General features: G+C 40.6%; 1 protein-coding gene across 1 annotated transcript; it reads right to left on the bottom strand.

Moving 5' to 3' along the window:
- Nucleotides 1-3,176: 3,176 nt before the first annotated feature.
- On the bottom strand, nucleotides 3,177-14,207 carry LOC124258156 (cell adhesion molecule 4-like). The gene is made up of 9 exons (XM_046692217.1): nucleotides 13,910-14,207; nucleotides 12,958-13,257; nucleotides 11,982-12,248; nucleotides 11,187-11,309; nucleotides 8,546-8,567; nucleotides 5,646-5,722; nucleotides 4,665-4,781; nucleotides 4,033-4,048; nucleotides 3,177-3,661 (listed from the first exon to the last, which is right to left on the bottom strand). The coding sequence occupies exons 1-9, from the start codon at nucleotides 14,193-14,195 to the stop codon at nucleotides 3,496-3,498; spliced, it is 1,374 nt and encodes a 457-aa protein (XP_046548173.1). The 5' UTR covers nucleotides 14,196-14,207; the 3' UTR covers nucleotides 3,177-3,495.
- Nucleotides 14,208-17,139: the final 2,932 nt, after the last annotated feature.

The following is a 17,139-nucleotide window of genomic DNA, read 5'->3' as shown; positions in this document are numbered from 1 at the left end:
ATAAGACTGAAAATGTTCTGCTATGATGAAACTAGTAAAGAACTAACATAAAACCGACATCATAATTTGCTTCATTATCATAACATAAGGGAAAATTTCATGTCGGCAGTTGTAACACAGTGTTACAATTGCCCCCGATGCTAGTAGCCATGTTTCATGCCACGTCACATGTTAACAACGTTGAGCTTCTCAAATATTTCTACTTCAAAATAAGTCGTTATACCTCAATTTTACACTTGAAAAGTTAATTTCATACCAAGCAACATTTACTGCATTAAGAACGTTTTATTACGTTTTGTGAAAAAATTACTTTCTTATGTAAAAAAAGATTTTTCGTCTACTGTATCTCGCCATAAGCGAGCAGCTGAAAAACGCCCGAATGTATACCGCAGGAAAGCAAAGGGAAATAACTCTACTCACCTACGTTATGATTGAGCGAAACCTTTTAGAGTAATCGCCCTTGTTACAATTGCCCCGTGTTACAATTGACCCCGGTCTCCACCTACTATGTGTAACCCTCCACACAAAAAACGTTTTAGTCATATTTGTGCATTTTCGAGGCAATAATCATGATGTAAACAAGATAAGATCAAAGAACTTCTAAAAAACCATGACGTTGCAACTGTAAATCATTCTTTCGCAAGTGAAATTATTTCACAGTGTGGCGTCATTATTATCGTTCTGAACATGCGCTAGGTGACGTTTATTTCATTTGAATTCAGTCGTCATCGAAGGATAGTGTTCGATTTTTTCGCACATGGGGAATCTGCTAAGCAGCCAGGTATGAACCCCATGGAACAATCTTTAGGAGGGCATGGGCAGATGTTTTTCGTGCTAGGGGTGGCTACACGAGGTACTGACGTGATCGTCAGTGTCGGTTCACACAATCACAACAAACAATAACTAATAATTTGGTGACAATATTCATATTAGTGGGGATGTCATGGTGACCATATTTTCAGGCATTGTTTGCATTCAAGTTTCTAGTTATTTTCTCTCTCAGATTAGTAGACTGATTACCGAATTTTCAGCATATTTAAGCCAGTTGTTAGATCAAATAATTGTTTAGAAATTCAAGAAATTCTTTAGTCCCTTCAACAGATCTCAAGTATTTAAATTAACTGACATCCTGAAGTTTTATCTCTTACACTATTCTCATTATCTACTCTCGTCTTATCACAGACATGTTTCCATTATGATTTCAATGTTTTATATTCACTAACATGAGTATCACAAGGAATATATCAAGAGCATGACGTGTGACAATTCCGAATGGTGGCCATATCAAAATGGATATTAATCTGGTTATTAATACTTTCAACAGCTGAGATACAGTTTCGCCTGTAACTTGGAAACTGTCAGCAAATCGAGTACCCCAGATGTATTTTGTATCCAGCTAGTAACTTCCATTTTATTATCTTTAATCTTTCCATACAAGATTTACCCGAAACTGAACAAAAGTCAGAATAGTAAGGCGAAGCCAATGATTATAGCACACTAAAGTACACACTGGGGCACACATAAAGATCCAGTCAAAGTCAGAACACGTGTATGCTCCCGGGGCTCAGTCTGCTACAACACAGCACAGCATCCTCCCTAACTATTAGCACCTTTGGGAAAAGAAGGAAAATCCTACATCAGCAATTCCAGTACCTTTGTCACAGGTCGCATGGTCAGCGTGTCATGCAGTCTTCTAAATGCCCTTCAAGGACTAAACTATCGAGCAAAAGAAAGATACCACGTTCGCCCAAATATAACATGCTCCCAATAAAAACGCATGTGTCCGTAAACTTCGCCCGAATCGTGCATTCTTCAAAACGTGAAAAAAGTGATTGTTGGACATTGGTCAAAATGCACGTGCACGATAGTGGCATAAGTAACAATGTTGGACAGAACAATCATGCGGTAGCCGTTGTGGTAAAACTAAACTGTGATACGTACCTCACTGTTTTACTGTATTTTGTCCACAAATATGTAATGATAATATCTTCAATCTTTATTTCTTTTGTAGTGGAAGCCATAGGCCTACATTTCAGGATCACACAGCGATACATACATGTGTATATGAAATAAATAAGACAATAAGTTCATCTACAAAATATGCGAAAAGTTAATATGATATTTTTGGCATAGGACTGAATCTCTAAGATTCATTGAACTGTGTATATAAATAGATAGGTTTTTTACAATATATGGATTGACAATTGACATGACCATATTAGACTTATGAATAGTGGGACTGGAATAGAATTTATACCTAAATTATTCTCATCGCGAAATGGCTGCACTATTGTCGATCTGATGTAAACTTTTAACTCACTCACTCAAACGCTTGTGGGGCGAACAACTGAATGAGAATGCATCCATTTGGGGGTTTGAACACACGACCATATGTTCCTGGTAAGGTTTACGGAAGGATCAATGCAAGAAAAAGACAAAAAATAATCATAATAATAAGTTTATTAAGATGTCACAACACAACATCAGATAACATATACTACAAAGTAAAGCGACTCTTTTTCATCGATACCAAAATATCCGTTCATCTATACCGAGACTCACCTGCATAACTAACTGTACACTAACATAACAACTTGCATCAAGTGACAAATATCGTCTGCATAACGCGACAAAGAAACTTTCGACTGCATAAAGTGAAAAAAAAAATATTGTCAGCATAAAACAACAAGGAAAATACCGTCGGCATAAAGCGACAAAGAAAATATCGTCAGCCTACAGCGAAAAAGAAAACATCGTCTGCATAAAACTGTAAACACAATATCGTTTGTAGAAAGGTAAAAAGACAATATCGCCTGCATAAACTGTTGCCTCACTAGAGGCTGCACACCGTACTATGGTCCCGTGGTCGTCTGTTGGGGACGATGAAGGGTGGAGAGACGTATAGATGAGGAACCTTACCATCAGTTCATGCCCTACTGGTGGCGTGGTCCTCTGTAGAGGAGAATGAAGGGTGGAGGAACGTGTAGATGAGGAACTGTACCGTCAGATTAGACTTCTGTGGGGGACAATGAAGGGTTGAGAGACGTGTAGATGAGGAACAGTATCATCAGTATAGGCTTCACCTGGTACTGTGGTCCTCTGTGTGGGACGATGAAGGGTGGAGAGTCGTGTAGATGAGGAACTGTACCGTCAGTATAGGTTTCACCTAGTACTGTGGTCCTCTGTGGGGGACGATGAAGGGTAGAGAGTCGTGTAGATGAGGAACTGTACCGTCAGAGTAGACTTCTGTGGGGGACAATGAAGGGTGTAGAGACGTGTAGATGAGGAACAGTATCGTCAGTATAGGCTTCACCTGGTACTGTGGTCCTCAGCTAGAAAGTTGAAGGGTGGAGAGACGTGTAGATGTGGAACTGTAACGTCAGTTTTGGCTTCACCTGGTGCTGTGGTCCTCGATGGAGGACGATGAAGAGTGGAGAGACGTAGATGAGGAACTGTAACGTCAGTTTTGGCTTCACCTGGTGCTGTGGTCCTCAGCTACAAAGTTGAAGGGTGGAGAGACGTGTAGATGTGGAACTGTTCCCTCAGGAGTCGCTCGTAATCATGTAGGGGTAAGACATCCCCGTCGTTGTTGGAAGCACTAGGTACATCACTCAAGTCACGGGACAATCTGTCTGCCATCACAGTAAGATATTCACCACATCTGTAATTAAAACATTACACTTACATTGCACATAAAGTTGTCTTGCACAGAAGTGTATGTATGTTGCTTTCATGCAGCGTGGAACAGAAATCATAAATGGATTGGAAATCCTAAAAAAGACGTCAACAGTGATCATAGATTTGCAATCCTTTCTTAACAAATCGTACATTTGTTACATAGATCCAATTGCTATTTTCTCCGTCATTTCCACAGATAATCTATACGGGCTTCGTTTATTCAGTTAGGGTCTAGTTTTCTGGGGTAAGTTGAGTAAATGGTGTTTAACACAGGAGATTGCAACTGGACACATATATGAGGGTTTGTTAACTGGTTGTTACCATACCCAACTCCAGCACAATAAATTTATGTACCTTCTGTCCTGGTTTTCTGCAAATAAAGGATAAGACAAACTTGTAAATTTCTAAACGGAAAGATTCGTCCACGTTTCCATTTACTGAATAACAGTTAGTGACTGAGTCGTTGTTAGCACAGTCCATCAACATCACCAAAACCAGAACGCCATAAACAGGGCTTCACACATTGTACCCATGTGGGTAATCGAACCTAGGTCTTTGGCGTGAACGCCTTAACCACTTGGCTCCCGACTGTCCAAATTACTGAATCAAAACAGCGTTTACAAAATAAAATGGAACAAAAAGATTTCAGCATATAAAAAGTGAACTACAGAGATGCCTGTTTGCTGTTTAACGCTGCATTCAGCAATATTTCAGCTATATTACGATTGTCTGAAATAATCAAGACTTGACAAGAAAACCCAGTGATTGATATAATGAGCATCGATTTACGCAATTGGGATACGGGGGTATACATGCATGGCCATAATCACCCAGCGTTATGACGAGCTTGCAAATAGGTTGTAGAAGACTAGCTCTGACCTGGTTCTTCACTTTGGTGTAAGTTCGTGTTGGTTGTTGTGTGTTGGGGAGTGGAGGAGGGATTGAAACTTACATTGCATTCAAAAAGATTCATGTATTCATCGTACCTTTTACGTCCTTGCAGACAAGAACAGTAACTGCTGCCACCACAACTGCCACGGCAGTGAGCATAACGGAGTAGACAGCTACGATGGGGACGATGTCGTCGACGTTGTCATCACCTTCTGATATAACACACAGTTAACACATATGTAACTAGTATGGTCATTTATATGAGAACGCAGAGACGTATTTGAATGATAAGAAATGTTCTATTAATATTCCTTGTTTGTTTTAATGCATATATTGGTTTTAAAACATAAGGAGGAAATAGAGGAAGTTCTGGGGTTTGTTTGTGTCTTTTTTTTGAATGAAACATCGATCCTTTTTATAAGCTAACAGAGTCCTGTCTACATCGTATTTGAAACATAAGAGATTCGTCGTTAATATTCCTTATACCTTTCAGTGCAGACTCTGGTTTGAGGACATTAGGAGGAAATACTATTTGTGTCAACTTTTTCAAAGAAACTACGATTCTTTATACGCTACTGGCACCCTGTCTACATCGCATAACGCAACAAAGGAAGCAAGTAATGAAGATGGAAGAATCATTCTTGATGTATGACGGGAAGTATGACAGTAACAGCTGTCCAGGCCAGTGGATCTGTTTCCCCAACATGGCATCACCGAATCCTGAATCCTGGTTATGTACATGGAAATTAAGAAGTGTCATAAGTATTATATATATAATATAAACGAATTTGACTTAGGAAATGTTTATTTACAGTATATTAACTATTCTATGATGGGTACTTCAAATCATATAATCTGTATTTTTCCCGTTCCTTCAAATATTACACCGTAACCTTGACGATTTGACTTATATCCAATGTATATGGGTTTCAGACACGACTCCTAATCCAGGCTTCTGGGCTTCAGACGGAAGATACTTCGAGCTACATTCAATCGACATATCAGTACCATACACTCACAGTTCGAGTTTCACAGCCGTTACACAACATGCTTGAAGTTAACCTTTAGACACCAACCTTCTATTTCCTGGTAGCTCCCGTCGTTTTCGTCTTCCCTGTGATACGAAACCAAGATGATAAAAATGAGTATTAAACTTGAGTAAAGTGAAAGGAAATTATACAGCTGTGACACACTTTCAATTTACATCGCTCCGAATCGTGCATAGTTTTGCTCTGATAGCTATGTCGGTTTGTTTGTTGTTTGACGCCGCACTCAGCAATATTCCAGCTATATGGCGGCGGTCTGTAAATAATCGAGTCTGGGCCAGACAATTCAGTGCTCAACAGCATAAGCATCGATCTACGCAATTGGGATACGATGATATGAGTCAACCAAGACAGAGAGCCTGACCACCGTATCCCGTTGGTCAACTTTTACGACAACCATGGGTTGCTGAGGATCAATTCTATATCGGATCTTCAGCTATGTATCACTGAGTGGAGATAAAATATTTATTCATCTTACTTGAAGATTGATGAAGATACTCACAGCCGAAAAACGTTTCCTCTCTCTGAAAGTGACAATGTTCAGCAGTTAAATATGCATACAAACTGCACCGATCACATATCCGTACATGTTTGAATATAGTGCACTGATCTAGCACCGTAGACGCGATATATGGACAGCGTCCGATACAAGTTTCAATACAAGATCAGTCAGTGAGTGAATGAGTTGGGTTTTGCGCGACTTTTAGCAATGTTACAGCAATATCACGGCAGGGGACACAAGAAATGGGCCTGACACATTGATCTCATTTCAGGAATCGAACCCGGGCCTTCGGCCTTAACGCTTTAACCACTGGGCTACCCCAACGACCAAGGTCACTCGGAGCTAATAGTTATGGTAGGCCTTTAGTTTTTCTATGTTGACAGCTAAAATTCCAAGACTGTTTTTAGACATGGTACATGACATTGCCCATTTAATCATTCGCTATGACCTGTTTATCTGAACTAATTCATGTGACGTTTAAGGGTCTACGATGACGTACAACACCAACCTTCTATCTCCTGGTAGCCCCCGTCTGTTTCTGCGTCAAGGATGTATGTGACAACGCTGTGGGGAAAGAAATGTAGAAAGTGTTTGGAATCAAGGAATATTTATAAAAACAGTCCTGTTTCCTCAGAGTGTTGTAAATCACAAAATAGCTGTCAAAATGACATGAATGAACCACTGAGAAAATCAGTGAAGTCTCCAGGTGTTCACGAAAATACAGGTAGTTCACGCCCTTGAAACCTTTGCCTGGAAGGGTAATAACTATCCAGCAGCTCATTGACTGTGCGCCATTGATTTAGATTGTCCTCGATATCACACGGCTATTGATTAGTGATATAGCTAGTCAAATTGTGTTGGTGATGAACTGTTTACCAAAAAGCCTTGAAAGATAGCAGATACTGCCAACTTTTTACCCAGTAGCCGTGAAGGATTGCAGATACTGCCAACTGTTTACGCAATAGACATGAAGGATAGCAGATACTGTCAACTGTTTACCTAATAGCATTGAAAGATTGCAGATACTGCCAACTGTTTACACAATAGCATTGAAAGATTGCAGATACTGCCAACTGTTTACCCATTTGCCTTACCATCTGGATAGCAAATACTGCCAACTGTTTACACATTTGCCTTACCATCTGGATAGCAGATACTGCCAACTGTTTACCCAACAGCCTTGAAGGATTGCAAATACTGCCAACTGTTTACCCAGTTCCCTTGAAGGAATGCAGATACTGCCAACTGTTTACCCAATACCCTTAAAGTTTAGCAGATACTGCCAACTGTTTACCCAATAGCATTGAAGGATGGCAGATACTGCCAACTGTTTACCCAATAGCCTTACCATCTGGATAGCAGATACTGCCAACTGTTTACCCAACAGCCTTGAAGGATTGCAAATACTGCCAACTGTTTACCCAGTTCCCTTGAAGGAATGCAGATACTGCCAACTGTTTACCCAATACCCTTAGAGGTTAGCAGATACTGCCAACTGTTTACCCAATAGCATTGAAGGATGGCAGATACTGCCAACGTTTTACCCAGTAGCCGTGAAGGATTGCAGTTACTGCCAATTGCTTACCCAATAGCCTTACCATCTGGATAGCAGATACTGCAAGGTGTTTACCCAACAGCCTTAAAGGATAGCAGATACTTCAAACTGTTTACCCCAAAAGCCTTACCATCTGGACAGCAGATACTGCCAACTGTTTACCCAACAGCCTTGAAGGATTGCAAATACTGCCAACTGTTTACCCAGTTCCCTTGAAGGAATGCAGATACTGCCAACTGTTTACCCAATACCCTTAGAGGTTAGCAGATACTGCCAACTGTTTACCCAATAGCATTGAAGGATGGCAGATACTGCCAACGTTTTACCCAGTAGCCGTGAAGGATTGCAGTTACTGCCAATTGCTTACCCAATAGCCTTACCATCTGGATAGCAGATACTGCAAGGTGTTTACCCAACAGTCTTGAAGGATAGCAGATACTTCAAACTGTTTACCCAAAAGCCTTACCATCTGGACAGCAGATACTGCCAACTGTTTACCCAGTAGCCGTGAAGGATTGCAGATACTGCCAACTGTTTACTAAATAGCCTTGAAGGATAGCACATACTGCCAACTGTTTACCCAACAGTCTTCAAGGATAGCAGATACTGCCAACTGTTTACACTATGGCATTGAAAGATTGCAGGTACTGCCATCTGTTTACCCATTTGCCTTACTATCTGGATAGCAGGTATTGCCAACTGTTTACCCATTTGCCTTACTTTCTGGATAGCAGGTACTGCCAACTGTTTACGCAATAGCCTTGAAGAATTGCAGATACTGCCAACTGTTTACTCAACAACCTTGAAAAAGAGCAGATACCACTAAGTTTAAATTTCCCCATTTGCCTTACCCACTGGATAGCAGATACTCACAGATTATGAATGTGTCGACTTCCTGAAAGACATAATTGTGTAAATGCAAAATGTTAGATGAAAAATATATGATAAACGAATTGCTCGTATACTTGCATACCTTTGAAGTAGACATAAATAACTTGAAATTTGTAGAACGATATGTGACTGTCAGCTAGGTAACACTGGTGTCCTGAAGTCCTTGTTGGGATGGGAAAACTAGTGGTTAAAGTGTCTCCCGCTGGGATATTGCTGTGATATTGCTAAAAGCGGCGTAAACATCCTCACTCACTCACTGAAACCTAAAGGCCATCAAATATGTAAATGTGTGCACACTATTGATTCATATCTCAAATGCCGTTCAAGCGTCTTGACGGTTATTAAAGAGAAATTATTCATATTTCTCAGGCTGTTCCAGCATCTTTAGGGTTATATAAAAGAAATGATTCATATTTCTCAGGCTGTTCAAATGCATCTTGACGGTTATATAAGAGAAGTGAAATGAGTCTATGTTGGACTGAAACACACACAGAAAAGGACATGTCAAGTAGATACCACCACAGTTTGAAGTAATTTACATCTAACTTCTCATGTAAGCTTATGACATAGATATTCAGATTTCACTCTATTTATGGGTGTGAAAGGTTTTGCATATGATCTCAATAATAGTGTCTCTTAAGGGTATTAACTCTTCACACCGAACACCCGGGTTCGATTCCCTACATGAGTACAATATCTGAAGCTCATTTCGGGTGTCCCCCGTCGTGATATTGCTCATATTCACTCACTATAAACTCTTCCTTAAAGGCTGGTCTCAGATTCAATTTCCCCACATGTACTTCCTGAATGAATATTAATAGACACCATCCAGGACATCTGTACATTCAAACAAAATCCACCACATGGACGTGAAAACTATGACATGCGGAAGATCTATTTGTATAAATAGGACAAAATGATCATTTGAAAATGTATAACATGTCAATATAAAGTGAAATGCTTGCCAGATAACGTTTTACTGAGTAACTGGATGGAAATGGACATCAGATGCTACATACCGAAGTATTACTTATGTTTTACAGTTACAGTAAAGACATTACCTCTCAAAACATATTAGTATTGCTTAACGTTTGTATAGGTGTATATATACTGACCAGCAATAATAACGCAACTCAGAATTCATGAAAATTGTACTTTTTCAGCATGAGTTTGGGTTTGATCCTTTAACACAAGCACGATGTGGTGATGATAAAGCATTCACCATGCAGGATGGTGTTCCAAATCATTAGGGAGAAACAAGCAAGGATGAAATGCATGACACACGTGCAGATTGTGGACGTAGGGCTACAAATGCAGGCAGTGTCGTAATGCTGTCATTTCACCGCAACATGCCACGTGTAAGTGAAATGGAGAGACACCAAGCAATATGCATGCTGAATGCTGGAGACCGACATTTTAAGGTTCACCCTTCGACAATAATTCGTCTGCAACAACGGGTAGTGGCAACTGGCAGCGTTTCTGATCGCCCCCGTTCCGGTACACCCCCGTGTAACGTCACAAAGACAGGACCGGATAATCCAACCTCAGCACCAACGGAACCCTCTGTAGGCGGCAGTAAGCACTGCTTATCCAGTGATTGGGTCTAGGGGGCGCCCTATCAGCGAAAGAACTATGCGTTGACGACTCCTGGCGGCAGGCTTACATTGCCGTCGACCTTACCGTGAACCTATCCTCACCAACAGACATCGACTGGAACGGCGCCGTTGGGTGACAAATCGAGGTCACCATGGTTAAGCCAATTCTGTTATACGCCTGCGAAATATGGGGTTTTGAAAACTGTAAATCTATAGAATCCGTTCATGTAAACCTTTTACGCAAATTCATTCCCGTTAAGAGAAGCACGCCATTATAATGCCATATGGAGAACTTGGAAGGGTACCCCTGAGCGTAGTAAAAGTTCTGTTCTGTTCTGTTCTGGACAACGAAGGTGGGATGATGTCATCTTTTTAGACGAATCGAGATTCAGTGTGAGTTTTGATGTCTTGAATTTCGTTTCTTTTGCTGGTCAGTATTGGTATATATCAGTTGTTGGGGTACAACGTATTCTGAAGTAACCATCCAACCCCGCCCTCCCCGCCTACCTCACCCAAAGCGTTGTCCCACACTGTCATGTATAATTCAGCACATGTGTATATTTATAGGAAGGGACGGTGGTGTAAACTAGTGGTTAAAGAGTCCGCTCGTCACTGCCGAAGACCCGGGTTCGATGCTGCATTTGGGTACAATGTGTGAAGCCAATTTCTGGTGTCCCCCGCCGTGATATTGCGGAAATATTGCTTAAAGCAGCGTAAAACCATACTCACTCACATAAAAGAACGTGTCTATCTTTCTTATGCACTATCATCATGTGACTGTTCATTTGAAAGCATTGGCCTTGCTATTCTATTGAGCTAACTATTTCCGGGTGACGATACACTGAACACACACATGGATCGCGTGATGTAAACATGAGCATGTAGTAATATATGAACCGCAACACGCTATTAAGTGAAATCAGTATTTGTAATTGTTGAACGAAAGTGCGAAAGGAGTGCTTCTGAGAGAGACAACTTTACGTGACTCTCGGGTTATCGTCATTCACTCTCACATCACACTGTATTACCTCCACGTCTCTGTTTTCTACAAACAACAACGATGACGACAACGGCGATGACCACGATCAGGATGGAACAGACAGCAGCCAAGGGGACGATGGAAACGACACCAGGTACAGTAACTCGACGTGCTGAAACATTTAACGTGAACAATATTCAGTTCAGTATGCATACGAGTATAATCATGTAACATCAAGCCTCTTCGGGAGGTTTTAACCCGATTCAAAACATATTAAATGGGTTGACACTTGCGATGTTCATCTGAAATAACCTTTCCGTGCTATGCTTTGTAAGTGATTGATGAGGTACGCTGTACATCCGAAACAACAACGTCGTTGTCAACATCAGCTCCACAGGAGGACATGCAATGTCGGTAACATCAGTGTTCTCATTTGTGCAAGGTGAAGAAACGGAAATTTGTAACGAAAAGTGTCAAATTTTATTTCTCATATAAATAGAGATTCAGAAGCACTGCATTCTGTAGGGCAGGTTTCTAATTGATTTATCGAATTAACGGAAACATTTGGGATTTTTGGGAAATCTGAAAGTTAAGACTCATTGGAGTGATAATGCCATCAGATCATAGTGAAACTTAAATTCTTCATCAATATTACCGTTTCAAATGGTTAGTTATTTTTAATCTTTGAGTGCCATCTAAAGGGTCTTTGATTATTTTAAATCTCTAGGTGTTCTAGCAGGTGTTCCAGCAGGATCAGGTGTACGAAAAGGGGGCCGTCCCAACAGGCGTCATCCCCCAAAATAGGTTGTATATAACATATTCTATTACTGAAGTGTTGACTTACAGAAGACCTCCAGCGTCAGGTTCCGTGATGCACTCCCATGGCTGTTGTTGACGTGACACGTGTACAGTCCAGACACAGATACCTCTACAGCTGGTATAGACAACACAGCCTCCCCCTGTCCTGTAATCACCGTCTGTCTGGAGATGTCCCACCAGGTTACAGTACAGGCAGGATTACAGTCAGCAGAACATCTCACTGTTGCAGGTTTCCCTTCTTCTACCTCCAGCTTGTCACTTGTGCCGTCAAACTGTATCTGGTCAGGTCCATCTGGAATGCATGTGAGATGGTCAGCTAAGAACGGATTTTTTTCTTACATATAAGTGCAGTTTGCTTGTGTGACATACATGATGAATGAAGACATGTTGCTTGGCTTGGCCTGTGTTCTTGGGAATCACAAAATGGTAAACGTCTCAGACCCATATCAATTTATGCTTTCCTCACATAATAAGTACAGACTACAACTGGAACACCGTTGTAACTCACTCACGCACTCTGTTGCTATGTACAACTCTTATGACTACACAATACAATTTAGAAAGTGACCATGTAACATGTTATATTTGGGATTACACTTTCTTAGTAAAGTACAAATTCTAGTACTTTTAGGTTGAGTCCAATCCGGGAATCGAACCCACATCCTCTGAGTCGGGTACCTAATAGCTTGCACACAAAGTCAGACGCCTAACCCCAGATATAACATGTACAACTCTTGACAACATATCCAGGTGAGCTTACAATGCAGGGAAACTATCAGCATTTTCGATTGCCTATTTAACGCATAGATCATTAAATCAGACCTGCCTATATTTCCGATCAAAACTTTCACAATAATCATTTCTGTTTTGTTTACACAGAAAACAGTAGTTCACGGTAGTTCACAGTAGAACGTTGTGACAAAACTATCACTCAGAAGCACAGTTTCATAGATAAGATACACTAGGTTCCTATACCGTAAACAAGATAAGTTCTTACTCACAGAGAACATCCAGTACATGTCCGTGACTCCAGTTAGACTTCAGGCCCTCCTCCACGGCCTGGCAGCTGTAGATGTCTCCATGGTTCTCTCTGCTGATGTGGGTTATTGTCAGGTCATCTCCACCTGTAGGAGACTCATCACCAGATTCTACCCGGGTCCTGTCCCTCCTCCAGATGTAGGTCATGGTTAGCTGGGGATGGTCCGGGGGTAGACTCCGGGATGAGGAGCAGCATGTCAGGGTGACATTCTCACCTGATACAGGTGAGGCAGGTCCGGTGATGTTAGGTCTGGTTGGCTTCTCTGTGAACAAATATAACAAATGTGCTCAGACCGTAACACGAGTGCCATTGAACAAGATGTTACTAACAGCTTTCATAATTGTATTTATATACTGTTTATCATTATTATCTATCAAATAATAAATAGTTAAAGCGTTCAGTCGTCACGTCGAAGACCCGGGTTCGATTCCCCAGATGGGTACAATGAGTGAACCCCATTTCTGATGTTATCTGTCATGATATTGCTGGAGTATTGCTAAAATCTAACTCACTCACTCACTCACTCAATCAATCACTGACTCACTAACTCAGTGTTCCACTGTCAGTGTTCCACAGTTACAGCAGGGAATACATGTTGGCTAGATCCTAATACTCCTAACCGTTTTGTTGATTAAATATGATAGTTACCACATAACTACTGGCTGCCTCTACTGAAACGAGTTAAATGTACTTTCCATGGAGAGGAGGGTCGACACACACGCACGCACTCATACACACACATACCCGGATCCATGTCTCCATATATACAAAAATCTAAACCCCCATTTCACCTCACCTTAAGTTCTTCTAGTGCAATAGAAGATTGAACAGCTATTTACTTATGCTGGAGATACATTAAGACAGTCCAACTTTATTCTACAAACAATATTCTGTTAATCCCATATACTACTCACGAGGTACAACGAGGACCTGTCTACATCCAGTAACATTGTGTCCTATGCTTCCTTGACAGTAGTAAGTACCAGCGTCCTGTACAGTAACATTGTAGATGGTAAACCTCAGCTGTCCGGTCTGTGATAGTGAGTCCTCACCGGTGTATCTCATCCTGGTCGTGTAGCCGGTGTGACTGCTGTTGAGTACCCATACACGGTGTGACTTAGGCATGACCAGTAACAGTCTCTCAGTTACCCAACCATTCACCCATACGTCATATAGGAAGCTGACATTCGCTGGGTTCATGGTTATGTTTACATCGTCGCCAACACGTGCAACAGTGTGTGGGTATCCAGTTGTTATGGAGGCAAGACCTGCACTCAAAACAAGTATTCATCATTAAAACATGGTTAACAGTTGACAGAATTATTCAAGCACATTATTGAAGTCAGCTCAATATAGTACTAGTTGACAGATACATACCACACACATATAAGCCCCCAAACAGAGACATGATCATGTAAGGAGGAAAGAACTTTTATGAACATGCGTTATAGTATTTTCTGTGGGTTGAATTGTCAAACTGACACAATTTTGCATTTTTAATGTAAACCTTTCGGAAAATGTAAATTACATTCTTTTTAGGGGAGTCCATCAAGTGATATCGATATAACCGATCGGTTCTATTCTAAATATATTTTCCTTTATTGTTTGTCACATTGTTGTAATGTATCTACTTGATTGTTATTATGATTGTTTCCACTGTATAATATGTTTATATCCCATGCACAGTACTTCATATACATGTATGCACTGTACTTACATATCACACACACATTACTAACATATGATCTAAACTACGCTGAACATATTAACATATCATATATTAACATGTGGTTTACACTACGTTGAATATACTAACATATCATATACCAACACGTGGTCTACACTACGCTGAACATACTAACATATCATATACTAACATGTGGTCTACACTACGCTGAACATACTAACATATCATATACTAACATGTGGTCTACACTACGCTGAAAATACTAACATATCATATACTAACATGTGATCTACACTACACTGAACATACTAACATATCATATACTAACATGTGGTCTACACTATGCTGAACATACAAACATATCATATACTAACATATGGTCTACACTATGCTGAACATACTAACATATCATATACTAACATGTGGTCTACACTACGCTGAACATACTAACATATCATATACTAACATGTGGTCTACACTACGCTGAACATATTAACATATCATATACTAACATGTGGTCTACACTACGCTGAACATATTAACATATCATATTCTAACATGTGGTCTACACTACGCTGAACATGCTAACATATCATATACTAACATGTGGTCTACACTACGCTGAACATACTAACATATCATATACTACCATGTGGTCTCAGCTGAGGTAAGTGTGTTTGTTCAGAATTGCCGAAACTGGTACAGCAGAAACTGGTTACCCGGTGAGATAAGTCATGTGACTATTAACCTTCTAGCGCCTTACAGGCAGCTTGGGTTATCCAGGGTAATAATAATCAGATTGTGATTCAGCGTCCAGCGAGCAACTAGACAGATTGATACTAGGCGCTATATAAAACAAACATATTAAATACTGGCGTGATAAGTTCATGTAATGACCTGCACGTAAAAAAATACCAGTCATCATTACTTGTGATTACTGAGAGAATATCCCGTATTACTTAAGAAAACAGTCACAAGGATGGCTATATAAAATGTCAATTCGAAGACAAATACATACCACACACATGAAGTAATCCGGTCACAGTGTAAAACAGAAACATAGTGAGCAGCTGGTTAACACTGACAGATCTGAGCTGTTAATGTTAGTGTAGTTTCACTTGACACTATTTCCCTGTCACATGAACCATGTCCTTGCTTGTTGAAACAGTAGTGAATACGCCGTGTCGTTGCTATTGGGCAGTTGAATATTGAATACTATGTTGTCATGAGTTTACTTGGCACTGCTGGGTCTGTCTACTCTGTGAATCATATCCCTGCTTGATGAAACACTAGTGTCGTTATCATTGGGCAGTTGAACATTGAACACTGTGTTGTCATGCGTGCTGGGTCTGTCTGCTCTGTGGTAGCCAAGTGGTTAAAGCGTCCGCTCGTCACGCCGATGACCCGGGTTCGATTCCTTCCATGGGTACAATGTGGGAAGACCATTTCTGGTATCCCCCGCCATGAAATTGCTGGAATATGGCAAAAAGTGACGCAAAAAGATATTCACTGACTCACTCACTCAATCACTCTCATATGTACCCGTATTTACTCTTTTTCACTGCACATCAAGATGTAAATGTTACTATTGAGATCACACCAAGTTGTCTTTCTTTAACGTCGCCCTTTGCAATATTCCAGCTATTCCAGTCTGTAAATGATCAGACAATCCGGTGATCAACATCATCAGCATCGATCTTCGCAATTTGGATACGATGACATGTGCCAACCGGTCCCGTTAGTCGCCTCTTACGACAAGCATGGGTTGCTGAAGATCAATTCTATCCCGGGCCTCAAAAAAAAAAAACGAGTGTTTGTCAGACTCCATTTATCTTACAACAAGTACAGTAATCTGTTTCTTACAACACCCTTAAACCTCACAACTTTTGGATCAAATCGATGCATATTTCGTTCTTTCTCATTGTATCGGCGCATTGATAAATAACCCAACGTTATGAATGAGTGACGTCACTGGACTTACTACTCACTACACATACTATGTGTAACCCTCCACACAAAAAACGTTTCAGTCATATTTGTGCATTTTCGAGGCAATAATCATGATGTAAACAAGATAAGATCAAAGAACTTCTCAAAAACCATGACGTTGCAACTGTAAATCATTCTTTCGCAAGTGAAATTATTTCACAGTGGGGCGTCATTATTCTCGTTCTGAACATGTGCTAGGTGACGTTTATTTCATTTGAATTCAGTCGTCATCGAAGGATAGTGTAGGATTTTTTCGCAGATGGGGGATCTGTTAAGCAGCCAGGTATGAACCCCATGGAACAACTTTTAGGAGGGCATGGGCAGATGTTTTTCGTGCGAGGGGTGGCTACACTAGGTACTGACGTGGTCGTCAGTGTCGGTTCACACAATCACAACAAACAATAACTAATAATTTGGTGACAATATTCATATTAGTGGCGTTGTCATGGTGACCATATTTTCAGGCAT

This window comes from Haliotis rubra, unplaced genomic scaffold (assembly GCF_003918875.1).
Source record: "Haliotis rubra isolate DU_JTF1 unplaced genomic scaffold, ASM391887v1 Scf684, whole genome shotgun sequence".
Lineage (NCBI taxonomy): Eukaryota > Metazoa > Mollusca > Gastropoda > Lepetellida > Haliotidae > Haliotis > Haliotis rubra.
Note: the sequence above shows the minus strand (reverse complement) of the source record. Positions and strands in the feature narration are given on the sequence as shown.

Excerpts from the sequence above, each read along its gene's own strand:
- LOC124258156 (XM_046692217.1), bottom strand. The coding sequence starts at position 14,195 with ATGAACCCAGCGAATGTCAGCTTCCTATATGACGTATGGGTGAATGGT. Across the intron at positions 12,249-12,957 it reads ACATGTACTGGATGTTCTCT|ATGGACCTGACCAGATACAG; the intron begins GTGAGTAAGAAC and ends CATGCATTCCAG. Across the intron at positions 4,782-5,645 it reads GAGCTACCAGGAAATAGAAG|AAGGTGATGACAACGTCGAC; the intron begins GTTGGTGTCTAA and ends GTGTTATATCAG.